The sequence below is a fragment of the Bos grunniens genome, chromosome 1 (assembly GCF_055505025.1).
Source record: "Bos grunniens cultivar Pamir isolate PY7600 chromosome 1, Bosgru_T2T1.0, whole genome shotgun sequence".
NCBI classification, from domain to species: Eukaryota; Metazoa; Chordata; class Mammalia; order Artiodactyla; family Bovidae; genus Bos; species Bos grunniens.
The window spans coordinates 48,562,875-48,578,231 of record NC_141165.1 but is presented as its reverse complement, the minus strand read 5'-3'; the positions used below and the strand labels follow the sequence as shown (position 1 = coordinate 48,578,231).

The 15,357-nt window shown below is 38.6% G+C and overlaps 1 protein-coding gene across 7 annotated transcripts in view; it reads right to left on the bottom strand.

Annotated features, from left to right (window-relative positions):
• The window catches only part of MLF1 (myeloid leukemia factor 1), a 30,470-nt gene extending 15,458 nt beyond the window's left edge, over positions 1 to 15,012 (bottom strand). For 6 of the 7 annotated variants that reach the window (XR_015160826.1, XR_015160837.1, XM_086392124.1 and 3 more), the window contains exons 1-2: positions 14,851 to 15,012; positions 2,559 to 2,706 (exon numbers count right to left, since the gene is read on the bottom strand). Coding sequence is in view for 4 of the 7 variants with exons in the window: in XM_086392124.1 (XP_086248250.1) it covers positions 2,559 to 2,706; positions 14,851 to 14,897 (195 nt within the window). In the remaining 3 variants the exon portion in view is untranslated. The remainder of the gene's footprint in view (positions 1 to 2,558; positions 2,707 to 14,850) is intronic. The other variant, XM_086392151.1, reaches the window with a different exon arrangement.
• Positions 15,013 to 15,357: the final 345 nt, after the last annotated feature.

The window sequence follows — 15,357 nt, the reverse complement described above, 5'->3', positions numbered from 1 at the left end:
TTAGGTCCATACCATTTCTGTCCTTTATTGAGCCCATCTTTGCATGAAACGTTCCCTTGGTATCTCTGATTTTCTTGAAGACATCTCTAGTCTCCCATTCTATTGTTTTCCTCTTTCTTTGCATTGATCACTGAGGAAGGCTTTCTTATTTCTCCTTGCTATTCTTTGGAACTCTGCATCCCAATGGGTATACCTTTCCTTTTCTCCTTTGCTTTTCGCTTCTCTTCTTTTCTCAGCTATTTGTAAGGCCTTCCTCAGACAATTGTTTTGCCTTTTTGCATTTCTTTTTCTTGGGGATGGTCTTGATCACTGCCTCCTGTACAATGTCACGAACCTCTGTCCATAGTTCTTCAGGCACTCTATTAGAGCTAATCCCTTGTATCTATTTGTCACTTGCACTGTATAATTGTTAGGGATTTGATTAATAATAAGGCCAATGATCTCATCATCTTAGACAAAAGTTAATTTATGCCACTAGAAACTGGACTCGGTAGCAACTATTTTAGTTTTTCATTCAAATATTGATTGGTCTCGGCCTTCTTTTGTATTCAGAATTGTTTTCTTACTTGACTTTCCTTATTTAATCCTCACATTTATGCAACCATATTAGTTCAGCTATGTGGTCTTTTTGGTTCCCCAAAACTTGATTTCAAGCCGCACTGGCAAGACAAATATGAGGCAAGCTAAAATACAAATCGTTCTAAGTTATGAATCAGATAAACTACAGTTTCAAATAAATTTACCTATTGGTTATATATTTCTTATTCCAGCTCATTAAACATTCAGATGTTTTAAGCACAGGTACTCAGGAAAAAAACATTTCTTCTTCTAATGGATAACCAGCAGAGTTACAGCTTAGGCATCCTCACTAAGAACTTCACAGCTGAATTATAAACAGATCTCCTTTCTGTGCTTACAAGGGAATAAAATCGTCACCTCCTATTTTTTGCACAAAGGCTACCAGCAGCTCATTTATGCATGCAAATAATATAAAGCAGTATGTACAGCCCTACTCTTTCTTTGCTATGTTTATAACAGATATATAAAATACTTCAATGCTCATGTGAAAGATAAAATTTAAGAATGTCATAGTTGATATTTCTGCTCTCTTTGACAGTTTTTTCCTTTGGGCTTAATTTTAGACTTTTATGGAAACTTATAGCCCTAAAAGTAAAAAAATAACATAATGACCACATTAACAAATTTAAAAATAATTGGAATTAAATTAATATATATATATAGGAATAATGTGTATGTGAAAAAGAATGTGAAGATTACTTTCATTTAAATGGCAAATGTAATTTTATCCATCAAACTTTTAGGAGTATTTGAAACATTTTGCTCTAACAACATTATTGCAAATAAAAAATATGAAAGTATTTCTTTGGAAGGTACTGGAAGTTTCCCAACTGACCAATTAAAAATGTTTATTGAGAGTAGCATGCGAACATATACATTACCATATGTGAAACAGATAGCCAATGGGGATTTGTTGTATGATTCAGGGAACTCAATCTGGGGCTCTGCAACAACCGAGACGGGGAGGAATGGGGTGGGAAGAGGGAGACAGTGCCACGAGGGAGGGGACAACATATGTAAACCTTTGGCTGATTCATGCTGATGTATGGCAGAAACCAACACAGTATTGTAAGGCAATTATCCTTCAATTAAAAAGAAATACATTAAAAAATGTTTACTGAGGTCCAAAGCTCTACATTTGAACTGTAGAGATTTATGTTTTAGAAACTCCTGTGGATTTGTTGTTCTAGAACTGCCAATCTTGAGGCTGAAAAAGCAACACAAATAAGCAGAAAACAGCTAAGGTATATGGCTGGATGGCATCACTGACTCGATGGACGTGAGTCTGAGTGAACTCTGGGAGTTGGTGATGGACAGGGAGGCCTGGCGTGCTTCGATTCATGGGGTCGCAAAGAGTCGGACACGACTGAGCGACTGAACTGAACTGAACTGAAGGTATAAAAATGTCCTGAGATTTTTGTTGTTTGTTTGTAACCTTTTAGTTTTACTCTCAGACAAGACTTCTGAACATATACTGTAGTTCTACAAGGCTTCTGATTAACTTATAAATTAACTTTTAAAAGTTAATCTAAGTTTTGAGGGTCCAAGGTAGCCAAGGAGTAGATTGGGTTTTCCTGGTCCAGTAGATAAAAAGCATTATACTACAGTTTTGGATGCTATTTTAAAGCGAGAAGAAAAAGTGCTTTATGCAAGGTTATTTCCATGCCTGTCCTAATTTAAGACATGGGAGTAAATGATAAGGTGAGAAAAACCTTATCATGGTTTTTCTTCCTTACATGGTTCACATGGAAAAGAATGTCTTAAGTTTGGCTTATAATATATAACCCTATGGTGCTAAAAGTTTTGGTATCACAGTGCAATTCTATACAGTTAACACTTCATTGTCAAAGGATTCTCCTTTTTCAACAGGTCCTTCCCTGTGTATAACGGTTATTTCTATAACATTAATCCTATCCTATCATCAGAGATAAATTCTTCTGTAATACTTTTCTTCACTATCTTTAAAATACAGAACTTACAGTCAAGGAATTTTCTTCATCCTCATATCCCATACGGTTACGAGCTCTTCCTCTCCTATCAGAGATGCTGAGCATGTCTCTTCCAAAAGGTTCAGAAAAACTTCTCATCATCTGTCGCATACTTTCTCGGTGTGCGATAAAAGAATCACTATTGAAAATACATGCAATCATGTAAGTGTAAATGTTGGAATTTAAATAATACGTAGGCAGCTTAATACTACAAAGAATGATTTGGGGCTAATATGCTTGTTAAAGAGACAAAAGGAGTTAAAAAAACACATTTTTGAAAATGCAAAGCACTTTGATACTTTATAAAGTAAGGTCATAATTGCTAGATATTGGATGTTATTACATCTTAAAATGAGAGTTTTCTCACTTTTAAAAGTCTTATAGTGCATGTGTAAATATGGAAAAATGAAATGGGGGAAAACTTCTACAACTAAATCCAATGTAAATGTTCAGTTCAGACTGTATAAATGTGTTTTTTTCCCATAATGGTAATAAAGCTTATTTCTTGGCAACTCTCACTAAAATGTAAAATAAAGTACACCAATATATTTCTGTGTGGAGAAGGAAATGTATTTTCCAGTATTCTTGCTGGAAAATCCCATGGACAGAGGAGCCTGGTGGGCTCCAGTCCATGGCGTTGCAAAGAGTTGGACACAACTGAGTACTAATTTATCTTTGTGAAAACCCTAAAGCTTGTCAGATTTTGGTATTCATGGTAAGATGTTACTAAGCTTTGTTTCAATAAATACATTTCCTAACTGTTTTTAGTAAAGTATCAGTTTTAATTACATGCTAAAACAGAACTTTACTCCAAAAATATTGTGTAGTTCTGAAGTCTTATTGCCTTAATTCAACTTGAACATAATTTCTAAAAATTGAATGTAGAAATTTGTTATGTAGAAAGTTTCAAATAATTATATCGATTTTACTGTAACGGAGTATAGGTGAGTGTTTTTAACTCGTCTAAAGGATTTCCAGCAATTATAATCTAGTATTTTATTCAGAAAGAGCACAACTTCCCAGGTACATATGAGTATATTACAAGATATTACAGTAAAAAATAAAAAGAACTGACCTTCCTTATAGCTATGCCTATGTTCTTCTGCTCATTCTCCCACAAATGCTTATGTCACTAGGATTTTTGCAGGAGGAGGAGGAGGGTGTTATCCTGTTGCCTAGCATTTCTCTAGTGTGATCATAATTTATACCCCCCACAATTTATTTTTGGACATTTCAGTGGCTTCATACCACTCACCATGATCACAACAAAACTCAGGAAGGTGCACTTTGTACGTTTGCTTTTCCTTTATGTCTTCAGAAACTTCTTTTAGAAGTTAGTCTTTAGCTCCACTTTCTGTATGTTGGTGAGTTTTAGCAGATTAAAAACTTTAAAGACTTCTCTTAGATATTGATGGAATGTTCAAATAAAATCTTTGTTTATAGAAAAACTAAATAAAATGAGTATTTTCAACAAATAAATCTAATAGGAAGGATGTTTATGAGAGTGTTTCCTGACTGTTTTGTTCTTCAGATCTGTTTATTCCTGTGAAGTATCAATTGTTCTAAAGGAAGTTGGTTAAGCAGAAAAAGAAATATATTTACAAATGATAAATAGCAGCTCCTTTGCATATCTGACCAACACAATAACTTTCAACCACTTCTGCAGCAGGACTAGTGCTGGTCTGGATGACAGATCCATATACTAAAAAACTGTAACAAGTCAGTACTCTTCTTCATTTGTTCTCTTTCTGTCCTTCTCTTGTCCTTTATATACTCATCCACTTGGGGACATTTCCCTACTTTTCAGCCTCCCTCCTGCTGACAAATTTTACAGAAAGTCATAAAAGGAAAGTGCTCTCCAGTGTGTGCAGGCCGAGTACGCTCTTAGTGCAGCAGAACACAAAAATTTCAGCAGGAGTCCAAAAATTAAACTACTCTTGACCAAATTAGTAACCCAATCTCTGAAAATGAAGAGTTTCTTTAGCTAAACGTTCAGTATTTAATTACAGAAATACACTTGCCCTAAATTCAGTTAAGAAATATAATAAAATGAAGACACTAGAGCATTTAGGTTTATTTAGAGATTATTCATATTTCATTCTTTCTAGCTAAAAGCAGACTCTAATCTATTTAGGAATGATCAAGTAAAAACATTACACATACAATGCAGAAAAATGCCATAAATAAGATCATTCTCCCATGAATTCTTGTAGGATAAAGTTTTGGATCTGTCTTACTGATAGGAGTGATGGGCATGGGAAATGTAACGAATTACTGTCCTTAGATTTGCCACCTATTAAAAAGTTTGATAATCACTATTTCAGCAGAATTATAGGCAACTAGCACTATGAGGCGGAGAAGGTAATGGCACCCTACTCAAGTACTCTTGCCTGGAAAATCCCATGGATGGAGGAGCCTGGTAGGCTGCAGTCCATGGGGTCACAAAGAGTCGGACACGACTGAGCGACTTCATTTTTCACTTTCATGCATTGGAGAAGGAAATGGCAACCCACTCCAGTGTTCTTGCCTGGAGAATCCCAGGGACGGGGGAGCCTGGTGGGCTGCTGTCTATGGGGTCGCACAGAGTTGGACACGACTGAAGCCACTTAGCAGCAGCAGTAGCAGCACTGTGAGGAAGTTGTGACAATTTAAAGATTAAATAGATCAATGGCACCCAGTGAAACTAGCAGGCAGAAAGAGAGTTGCTTTGTGCTTTCCCAAATAAAGACCTGAAGTCCAAAAGTTAGTTTACAATTAAGGAATCAGAAATTGGTGTATGTTATCTTCCCAGTTTTTACTTAAAGGTACAGAGTTTCAAGTAGTTCTGAAACCCATAAGTGAGTTGTCTAAGAAATAATTTCTAGTTTTTATCTCAAAACCAGATTATTTTGAAGTGTTTCATATCCAGATGATACTCAACGCCAGGTGATAGCAAGAAACTAGAATTATTGTTAATCTTGTCAGATGTAAATATGGCTTTGTGGTGATGAAAGACAGTATTTTTCAGAGATGTATTTGGAAATACACATGAGTGAAATACAAGAACTCTGGAATTTGTTTTAAAACACTTTAAAGACAGCAGCAGCAATAGAGATGGGTAAAGCAGGTGTATATTTTGAAATTCTGATTAAGGGGTACACCCTGTACTATACTCTTATACTTTTATAATATACATTCAAAGTGTGTCATGATAAAAATCTTTAAAGTAAATAAAAAAGAAATAGAACTATGTAGAATTAAACAATTTTATACTGTTTGATGTTTCAAAATGGATGATTCAAAAGAGTCTCCTTTTGCTGAGATCTTTATACTCACTGGACATTTAGAGTTTAGGATATGGGTACAAGTATGGGGATTAAACTATTCATTCTTATTAAAATGCAGATACTTAAAAAAACACTCAAGTGTTCCCTTTAGATACATGGATGAGATTCAACTTCAACAAGGAAAGATACTTCAGGGAATACTAGTTTTGGTCAGTAAATAGATGAGAATTAAACAGCTATTACTTTTCTATAGAAACATAATATTTAATAAGATTTATTTTTCTAATTGGGCTAAAAATTCAGCACTAAGTGTGGCTCATTAAAAATGTTGTCCAGGTTTCTCTTTATTCAAATAGGAGTAGGTGTATTTGTACATAGAACAAATGTCAAAAAACATCTTTTTCTTTTTATTGACACAAACAAAAGGCTGCTTTAAAAAATGGGCTCACAGTCTGGCTTTTGCACCTGTCTGAACTGTTCAGGAAGAACTCTGGCTGGATCCTGAAGTGAGTTCAACTTATGTCCACCCAAAACAGCAATTGCTTAGAAATAAGACTTTTAAGATTTCTCCTGTTCAAGCTTAAATTTTTTTAACAAAGGGTAAATCTCTAATGGTAGCAAGGAGTTGTTTTAAAACTTTACAAATTAACAGCATAGTTTTCTTTCTCAGGTAAGCAGAGTTTTTATATTTTTCTACTTATTCATATTGTTCTCTTGAAAATGAATGTTTCATTCTTCTAGGAAAATATACTGGAAATATGATGACACTTTGCAAAGCTATTACTAGAAACAGGTCATACCATGTATATAAAGTAAATTAATAATTTGAAATATGATTAAATATTTACATGAAAAATATTCTTTGCATACCTGTTAAGTTAGTGAAGTGTGAAAGTTGCTCAGTCGTGTCCAATTCTTTGCAATCCCATGGACTATACAGTCCATGGAATTCTCCAGGCCAGAATACTGGGGTGGGTAGTCATTCCCTTCTCTAGGGGATCTTCCCAACCCAGGAATCAAACTTGGTCTCCCACATTGCAGGCAGATTCTTTATCAGCTGAGCCACAGGGAAGCCCTTGCATATTCAAAGGATGCAATATTTTGCAGACACTAAATTCAAGCTTCAAAGAATATCTAAAGACTAGGAAAATGCTTATGGTATATATTAAGGAAAATAGTTTATTTATAACCACAAAATTTGGTCTAATTTTGGAGAAAAAAAATCCATATATGGAAAATAGAAGCAAAATAATAATAGTAACCAAAATCTAAAAGACACTTAAACGACGTTTGCTCCTTGGAAGAAAAGTTATGACCAACCTAGATAGCATATTAAAAAGCAGAGACATTACTTTGCCAACAAAGGTCCGTCTAGTCAAGGCTATGATTTTTCCTGTGGTCATGTATGGATGTGAGAGTTGGACTATAAAGAAAGCTGAGCACTGAAGAACTGATGCTTTGAACTGTGGTGTTGGAGAAGACTTCTGACGTCCCTTGGACTGCAAGGAGATCCAACCAGTCCATTCTGAAGGAGATCAGTCCTGGGTATTCACTGGAAGGACTCATGCTGAAGCTGAAACTCCAATACTCTGGCCACCTGTTGTGAAGAACTGACTCATCTGAAAAGACCCTGATGCTAGGAATGATTGAAGGTGGGAGGAGAAGGGGACAACAGAGGATGAGATGGCTGGATGGCATCACTGACTCAATGGACATGAGTTTGAGTAAACTCTGGGAGTTGGCGATGGACAGGGAGGCCTGGTGTGCTGCAGTCCATGGGGTTGCAAAGAGTGGGACACGACTGAGTGACTGAACTGACTGAACCAAAATCTTGGGTTGCGTGATTCCCTTAAACCAAATTTTCAGCATTCAGATTTTCCATGGGAATACATTTTCATTTAAGTGAGGAAAAATTTACTTATAGTACTATGATGACTATATGACTTCTTTCAGGATTGCTGACACAAACCACAATCAAACAGAATGAAATTTGGCACCAAACATGTTTTTTACTCCACATTATTTACCTATCAGAAGCAGGAAAAATGTTGCCCCCCCAAAAAATTTTTAACTCCTGGATTGATTCTGGGTCTCCTGGGATAATCTCAACATAAGTTTTTTTTTTTTTAAAGGACTGGTAATATTTCACTTCAGAATAAGTTCCTGTTTTTAAGATGCTCTCAAATATATGTTATATATATGTATATATATATAAAACTCAAATATAATTATATATATTTAACCAGTTATAGTTTATTGCCTTGTACAAAATACAGATATTTGTGCTTCTAAGTAAAAAAGCATCACACTATTCTTTATTATATAAAAGTCTCAGATAATTGACATGGCAGTCCCACTCATCAAGGGAAACTCCTTCTTTCTACTATACCTAGTAGTGGCATAAGCAGATTGTTATGGCTCTCAGATCATAAAGAAACACTCCCTAGTTTCAATAAGGTGGGCAGGTCCATAAAGAAAATGCATCAAGTGATTTATGTTTAGACACTATAAATAATGCATACAACACACAAGGAATTCTCTGGTGGCTCAGATGGTAAAGAGTCTGTCTGCAATGTGGGAGACCAAAGTTTGATCCCTGGTTCGGGAAGATCCCTTGGAGAAGGAAATGGAAACCCACTTCAGTATTCTTGCCTGGAAAATCCCAAGAACAGAGGAGCCTGGCGGGCTACAGTCCATAGGTCCCAAAGAATCGGACATGACTGAGCAACTTCACGTTCACTTTCTTTCACAACACTCTTAAGAGAATCTTTTAGGGCATGGGCCATGATTTCTAAAAATTTATAATCAAGTCTATAGCACTGGGCATATAGTAGAAACCTAAGAAATGCTTGAAGAATAAATGACATTTTCCCAGGTGTCCCAGGTGGTGTTAGTGGTAAAGAACCCTCCTGCCAATGCAGGAGACTCGGGTTTGATACCTTGGTCGGGAAGATCCCCTGGAGGAGGGCATGGCAACCTACTCCAGTATTCTTGCCTGGAGAACCCCATGGACAGAGGAGCCTGGAGGGCTACAGTCCTTAGGGTCACAAAGAGTTGGACAAGACTGAAGCCACTTGGCATGCAGGCATGGAGGCAATTTCATTTGCCTACTGTTCAGAAGCACAGTTTAAAATGGTGGTGTGGCAGAAGGCTTTGATACTGTAAGAGTTGCAGGAGTGACTGTGGCTCCCTCCCGTCCTATAAGCACTCCCTTGCTTTTGCGTGAATGTTTACAAAATTCATTGATAGAACTAAGCATTATGATGTAATCAGTCGGTACCAAATGGCACTCCTCGATCCAGCAACCATGTTATAATTGTGTTGTGTTCCTTGGCTCCTAATTCAATGGTTTGCACCTAAGGAACCAAGAAATGCCCCAGATGAACAGTTTAGCTTATCTAATAAGGTGACTTTATTTCCTGCCATGGCAATATTCTCAATTAAGAAAATATCAGTCTTGCATGTGTAATACATTCACTTTCAACTCAGTAAGTAGCTAAAAGTGGTGTCCTCTGACTACTTCCCAAGTGCAAAATAAATAAATTAAAAAAATTAAAAATAGAGATTATAGATATATATTTTTTAGCCCCTAATGAGACCAAGGAGATAGAATAACAGTCTGTGAAAATATGAAGGGTGTCTTTAAAGACTGGCCATCGCAATACAGTGCCCACAAGAAGAGTCTGGGTGGCTTAAAGAAATGCTAACAATTTATAATGAAAAGTAAGGCTGCTTTCCAACCTGTTTCTGAGCCTTTCATGTCTAATAGCTGATAAGCGGTAACATAGCTATTCTTTGCAGATGTCCATGATCAGAATTTCATTTCTGTAGCTCAGAAGGTTCAAAGATCATGTTTCTGTACAAAGCAGTAGAAATTTCTAGACTGGATTAGATATATGTAAACTCTGACATTTAATAATCAATGTTTCTTAGGGCATAGAAGAGGGGTCAAGACCATTTTATTCTCAAATTAATTTTCCTGTCAGTACATACATGTTTCTATTCTTAAGCAAATGCAAATGGGAGAAGAAAGTAGTATTCTTGAGAGAAAACTATCTCAACACTTTAAACAAAGTCCACAGAGAAAACCACAGTGGAGAGCTAGAAAATAAATTGTGCTCCATGTTTCCTTGTAAAATCCACATATAAATATGTGTATCTACATTTTAAAAAAGGTAAAGATAAGATGATTAAAAAAAAAAAAAAAACCAACTCTGCATGCCAGGAAGTGCTAGCTTTGAACCTTTGTGTTTTTAACCAAATTACAAGTATTATTTATTTGAAAAGGTGCAAGGAGATCCAACCAGTCCATTCTGAAGGAGATCAGCCCTGGGATTTCTTTGGAAGGAATGATGCTAAAGCTGAAACTCCAGTACTTTGGCCACCTCATGCGAAGAGCTGACTCATTGGAAAAGACTCTGATGCTGGGAGGGATTGGGGGCAGGAGGAGAAGAGGACAACAGAGGATGAGATGGCTGGATGGCATCACCGACTCGATGGATGTGAGTCTGGGTGAACTCCGAGAGTCGGTGATGGACAGGGAGGCCTGGCCTGCTGTGATTTATGGGGTTGCAAAGAGTTGGACACGACAGAGCGACTGAACTGAACTGAACTGATGAGAATATATACTGTGAAACAACTTCAGCTCTGAAACATATAAGGAAACCCCCAAAAGTCCCAAGCATACGATAAAACACTAAACTTAATCACTTTTAAAATTTCTCTTTTTCTCATGAAATGTTTAAAGTGCTGTTATAGAAAGGTAAACATTAAAAATGAATATATTTGGATTCAAAACTAGATTTTGTTTTTTACTCAAAGCTCTAAAGTATTTGACAATTTGATACCATATTTTATTAGCCTCAATTTATTTAAAAATTCTAATTTTATATCCAAGAAGTATATTCTTTTTGTCTGCCAACTTTTGATTAATTAGTAAATTTGGAGAGTGTGCTTATGATTGATATCCCTGATTCTGAATTAATGAATTATTTAGAAAATGGCAGTGTTTAAATTGGGTTTCCCGGTGGCTCAGTGGTAAAAGAGTCCGCCACAATGCAGGAAATGTGGGTTGGATTCCTGGGTCAGGAAGGTCCTCTGGAGAAGAAAATGACAACCCAATCCAGGATTCTTGCCTAGAAATCCCATGGATAGTGTTTAAATTAGGAAGTGCCAGCATCAACAATGGCACCTACTGAATGCAAATACAGATCATCCTCCGCTTATGATGGGGTTGTGTGTGTACGAAGTCACTTCAGTCGTGTCTGACTCTTTGTGACCCCATGGACTGTAGCCGTCCAGGCTCCTCTGTCCATGGGATTCTCCAGGCAAGAATACTAGAGTGGGTTGCCATGTCCTTCTCCAGGAGATCTTTCTGACCCAGGGATCCAACCCTCCTCTCTCACGTCTCCTCTGTTGACAGGTAGCTTCTTACCACTAGCACCACGTGGGAAGCCGTAATGGGGTTACATCCTCATAAACCCATCAGAAGTGGAAAATAACCCTGAAGAAAATGCATTTAACACACCTGAGCTACGAAACATTATAGCTTAGTCTGCTGCTGCTGCTGCTGCTAAGTCACATCAGTCGTGTCCAATTCTGTGCGACCTCATAGATGGCAGCCCACCAGGTTCCCCGTCCCTGGGATTCTCCAGGCAAGAACACTGGAGTGGGTTGCCATTGCCTTCTCCAATGCATGAAAGTAAAAAGTGAAAGTGAAGTCGCTCAGTCATACCCGACTCCTAGCAATGCCATGGACTGCAGCCCACCAGGCTCCTCCGTCCATGGGATTTTCCAGGCAAGAGTACTGGAGTGGGGTGCCATTGCCTTCTCCAATAGCTTAGTCTAGTGTACCTTAAACCTTAAATATGCTCAGAACACTTATTTTAGCCTGCAGTTGGGCAAAACTATCTAACACAAAGCCTATTTTGTAATAAAGTATTGAATTCCTCATGTAATTTATTGAATACTATACTAAAAGTGAAAAACTGAATGCCTGTAAGCATATGGGTTGTTCACTCTCATGATCTCGTGGCTGATGGAGCTGAGGCTTGCTACCCCTGCTACTGCACACCTTGTGAAAGTATCATATCTCATGTCACTAGCCAGGGAAAAGATTAACATTCAAAACTGAAAGTATGGTTTCTATTCAATGTGTATTTTTTTTACACCATCGTCAAGTTGAAAAATGTTAAGTGGAACCACTGTAAATTGGGGACCAAATGCAATCAGTTTCAGCAATCCAACAATCAACTATACCATATTAACTACAAGACAGAGTAAAAGATGCTAGATTGTCATTAAATAGTATCTCTTGAACATTTTCTACATGTCAGAAGTTAAAATAGCCACCAGGCAACCCAATGACCAGACACATAATGTGAGCAATAGGGATAATATTTATATAAAAGATACAGGGCATGGAACCCCCTCTGTGTTCCTTAAGGTCAGTGGATGATTTAATAATGACTCTGTCACCTTTATCCGGAGAATGGGCAATGGCACCCCACTCCAGTATTCTGGCCTGGAAAATCCCATGGATAGAGGAGCCTGGTAGGCTGCAGTCCATGGGGTCGCTAAGAGTCAGACACGACTGAGCGACTTCACTTTCACCTTTCACTTTCATGCATTGGAGAAGAATATGGCAACCCACTCCGGTGTTCTTGCCTGGAGAATCCCAGGGATGGCTGAGCCTGGCGGGCTGCCGTCTATGGGGTCGCACAGAGTCGGACACAACTGAAGCGACTTAGCAGCAGCAGCAATCACCTTTATCAATTCCTTACGCTTGACATATTAAGTAATGGATATTCATTTTGTTTGGGGTTCGGGTAAAAGGGGTGAGTCAAATGAAATAAATATTTGAAATTTACTTGAAAATTTACTTGAAAATAAATAAAATTTAATTTTTTACTTGAAATAAATACAAACTCACATTCTCTTTCTTATCTCCTCTAATTATTTTTACTCTCTATATTACCAATTGTGGAGCAAAGAAATAAGTCAGTTTTATAAAGTTAATTTTATCCCCAATCTCTATGGTATGGCTGCCTGGATTTGAAGACGGCTACAGAGAATGACGACTGAAAACCTACCGCCATGTAACTGATGCTCCTACCCATCCTCAGTGCAGGGCAAGAGTGTTCTTTGATGTATGCCTACTATTTGTGTTCTGTTACTATTTCTGACCCTGCCTCTTGGGTTCATTGCCTTTGCTCAGAAAAAGGCATCCAAGAGTTTAAATTACACTTTTGTGAGATGTTTTAAAGAAAGTACTAATCATACATTAGTTTAGTTACGGCCATTGCTCTTTTGATATAATCAAGACAATACGACTCAAAAGTTGTCATAATCTTAACTGCCGCCCATTGTACTGAGGTCACAATTACGTAAGAACCACTTCAACAGCTCAACTAAACTATGGATATATTTAGTCCCTACTCTCACAGGCTTTTAAAAGAGCAAATTATAATACAAACTTTGAAATCTGTTAAAATGACATTGTTCATAAATGTCGCAACTGCTCCTAACCACATTAACTAAAACAATATGATAAATGTACCTGAGCCCACACACTCCTTGGCTTCCCTGGTGGCTTAGATGGTAAAGAACATGCCTGCAATGCAGGAGACCTGGGTTTGATCCCTGGGTGGGGAAGATACTCTGGAGAAGGGAATGGCTACCCACTCCAGTATTCTTGCCTGGAGAATTCCATGGACAGAGGAGCCTGGCAGGCTACAGTCTGTGAAGCTGCAAAGAGTTGGACACGACGGAGTGACTAACACTGCACTGTACACCCCTTAATTATAATGAATAACCTTTAGAATAAAATATTAATAATTGTTTTTTCACACTAATAATTTCATCTTTTCTACTGTTAATTTTCTCTCAGTTATTACCATTATGTTATTTGGTTTTAATATAGTACTATTACATTTAAGCCAATATAATATTTTCTTTTAAAAACAAATCTATGTAGTAAACTGGCAACATTTCAACCTTTTAAACAGATCAAGTTGCACAGAGAATTTAAGTGATCAAAATAAATTACGACTGCAAGTCAAAATTCAAACTGGCAAAACACTTGGGTAAAAAAATAACACAAACCTTCCTGTTTTAGGGATCCAACTAGATTGTGTTACACTTTTATATAACCACCAAAGGAAGAACTATAGAAAATACAAAACCCAGGAAACCCTAGAAAACTAGATCATAATAACTATTCTCTGGATGGCTTCCTCTTTAGACATCACAGTATCTCACTTGAAACCTTGCACTGGGCTTGGCACTTGTTCACCTGAGGTGTTAAATGCAGCCTCTGTTTCCCTGCCTACTTGCACTTTTCATAGGAAGAGGAGTCCCTTTCCAAACAAGGCTACCTTTGTAACAAATCAAGAAAGGAAACAAACCGTGCACCTGGCAACTTCCAACCACTTCCAGGGAGAGACGGCAAAACTCTCCAATGCTCTTATAAACACATATTATGGAAAATACTATTTTAGAAAACGTTTCCCTTTTCGAAAACTTGCCATCTTATTAAATATTCCCTGCCTCTCTTTTGGAGTAGAAGCAGGTGTGGAAAGGGCCCTCTAAGTATAATTCTCTTCAGAAGTTCCACCGAGAGGCAGTTACCATCCCCTGCAAAGGCTCTGCAGCTGCGAAGGCGGGACTCTGAGCGCCAGAGGCAAAGAGGTTAGGGGGCGCCAGGTACCCGAAATCGGGCCGAGTTAAAAGCAGCTCGCACGGGGGTCGGTTGGGCGGGGAAGTCTGCATAGACCTCTCCCCACCTTACGCCCCCAAATTTCTCTTCCTTTCCAAATCCTCCTCTCCTTTCCCTCACACGCCCCTATATCCTCTTCTCCCTTCCCTTTCACGCCCCGCGAGTCTTCCTCAAACGGTCTCCTAGAGTCATCCGAATTCTCTCTCTCCTTTCGCGTTTTAACTGACTTTCCCCTTACAGTAGCTCCTCTCAAGATCTCCGAGTTCCCGGGCGACCGCGGACTCCCGCCCCCGACACTCACGAGAAGAAGGGATCATCCTCAAAGCTGCTGCTCAGCATCCCGAACATCCTGGCCCTGTCTCCGGCAGCGGCGTCCGCGGACAGATTGGCAAACGATGTAACTCGCCGCGGCCGCGACCCGAGCCAGCCTGACCAGCACTGTCAACGCTTGTCTCCCAGCCGCAAAGGCCGTGGCCGTCGCGAAAGGCGGTGCTCGACGCGGAGCTGCTTTCCTATTGGGCACAGATCCCAAAACGTCACCAAGACGAGGCGGGGAAACAGTGTGCCGCTGCCATGGCAACCGCAAGCAACACGGTGGAGGCTAGAGGCTTGGCCAAGCGCCAGCCGGGGAACCCAACATTAAGCCTCCCGTGGGACAAGAGAGCTTGTTCTCTGGGCTGCAGGAACACAGAAATTAGTCTACCCTCTGTGTGACCTTGGGTAAATCACCCTCAGCCTCGAAAAGGCTCTTTTCGGGAAAACGGAGATGGGTCAAGATTTGGGCTACACTGCATCCAAAGACCCATTT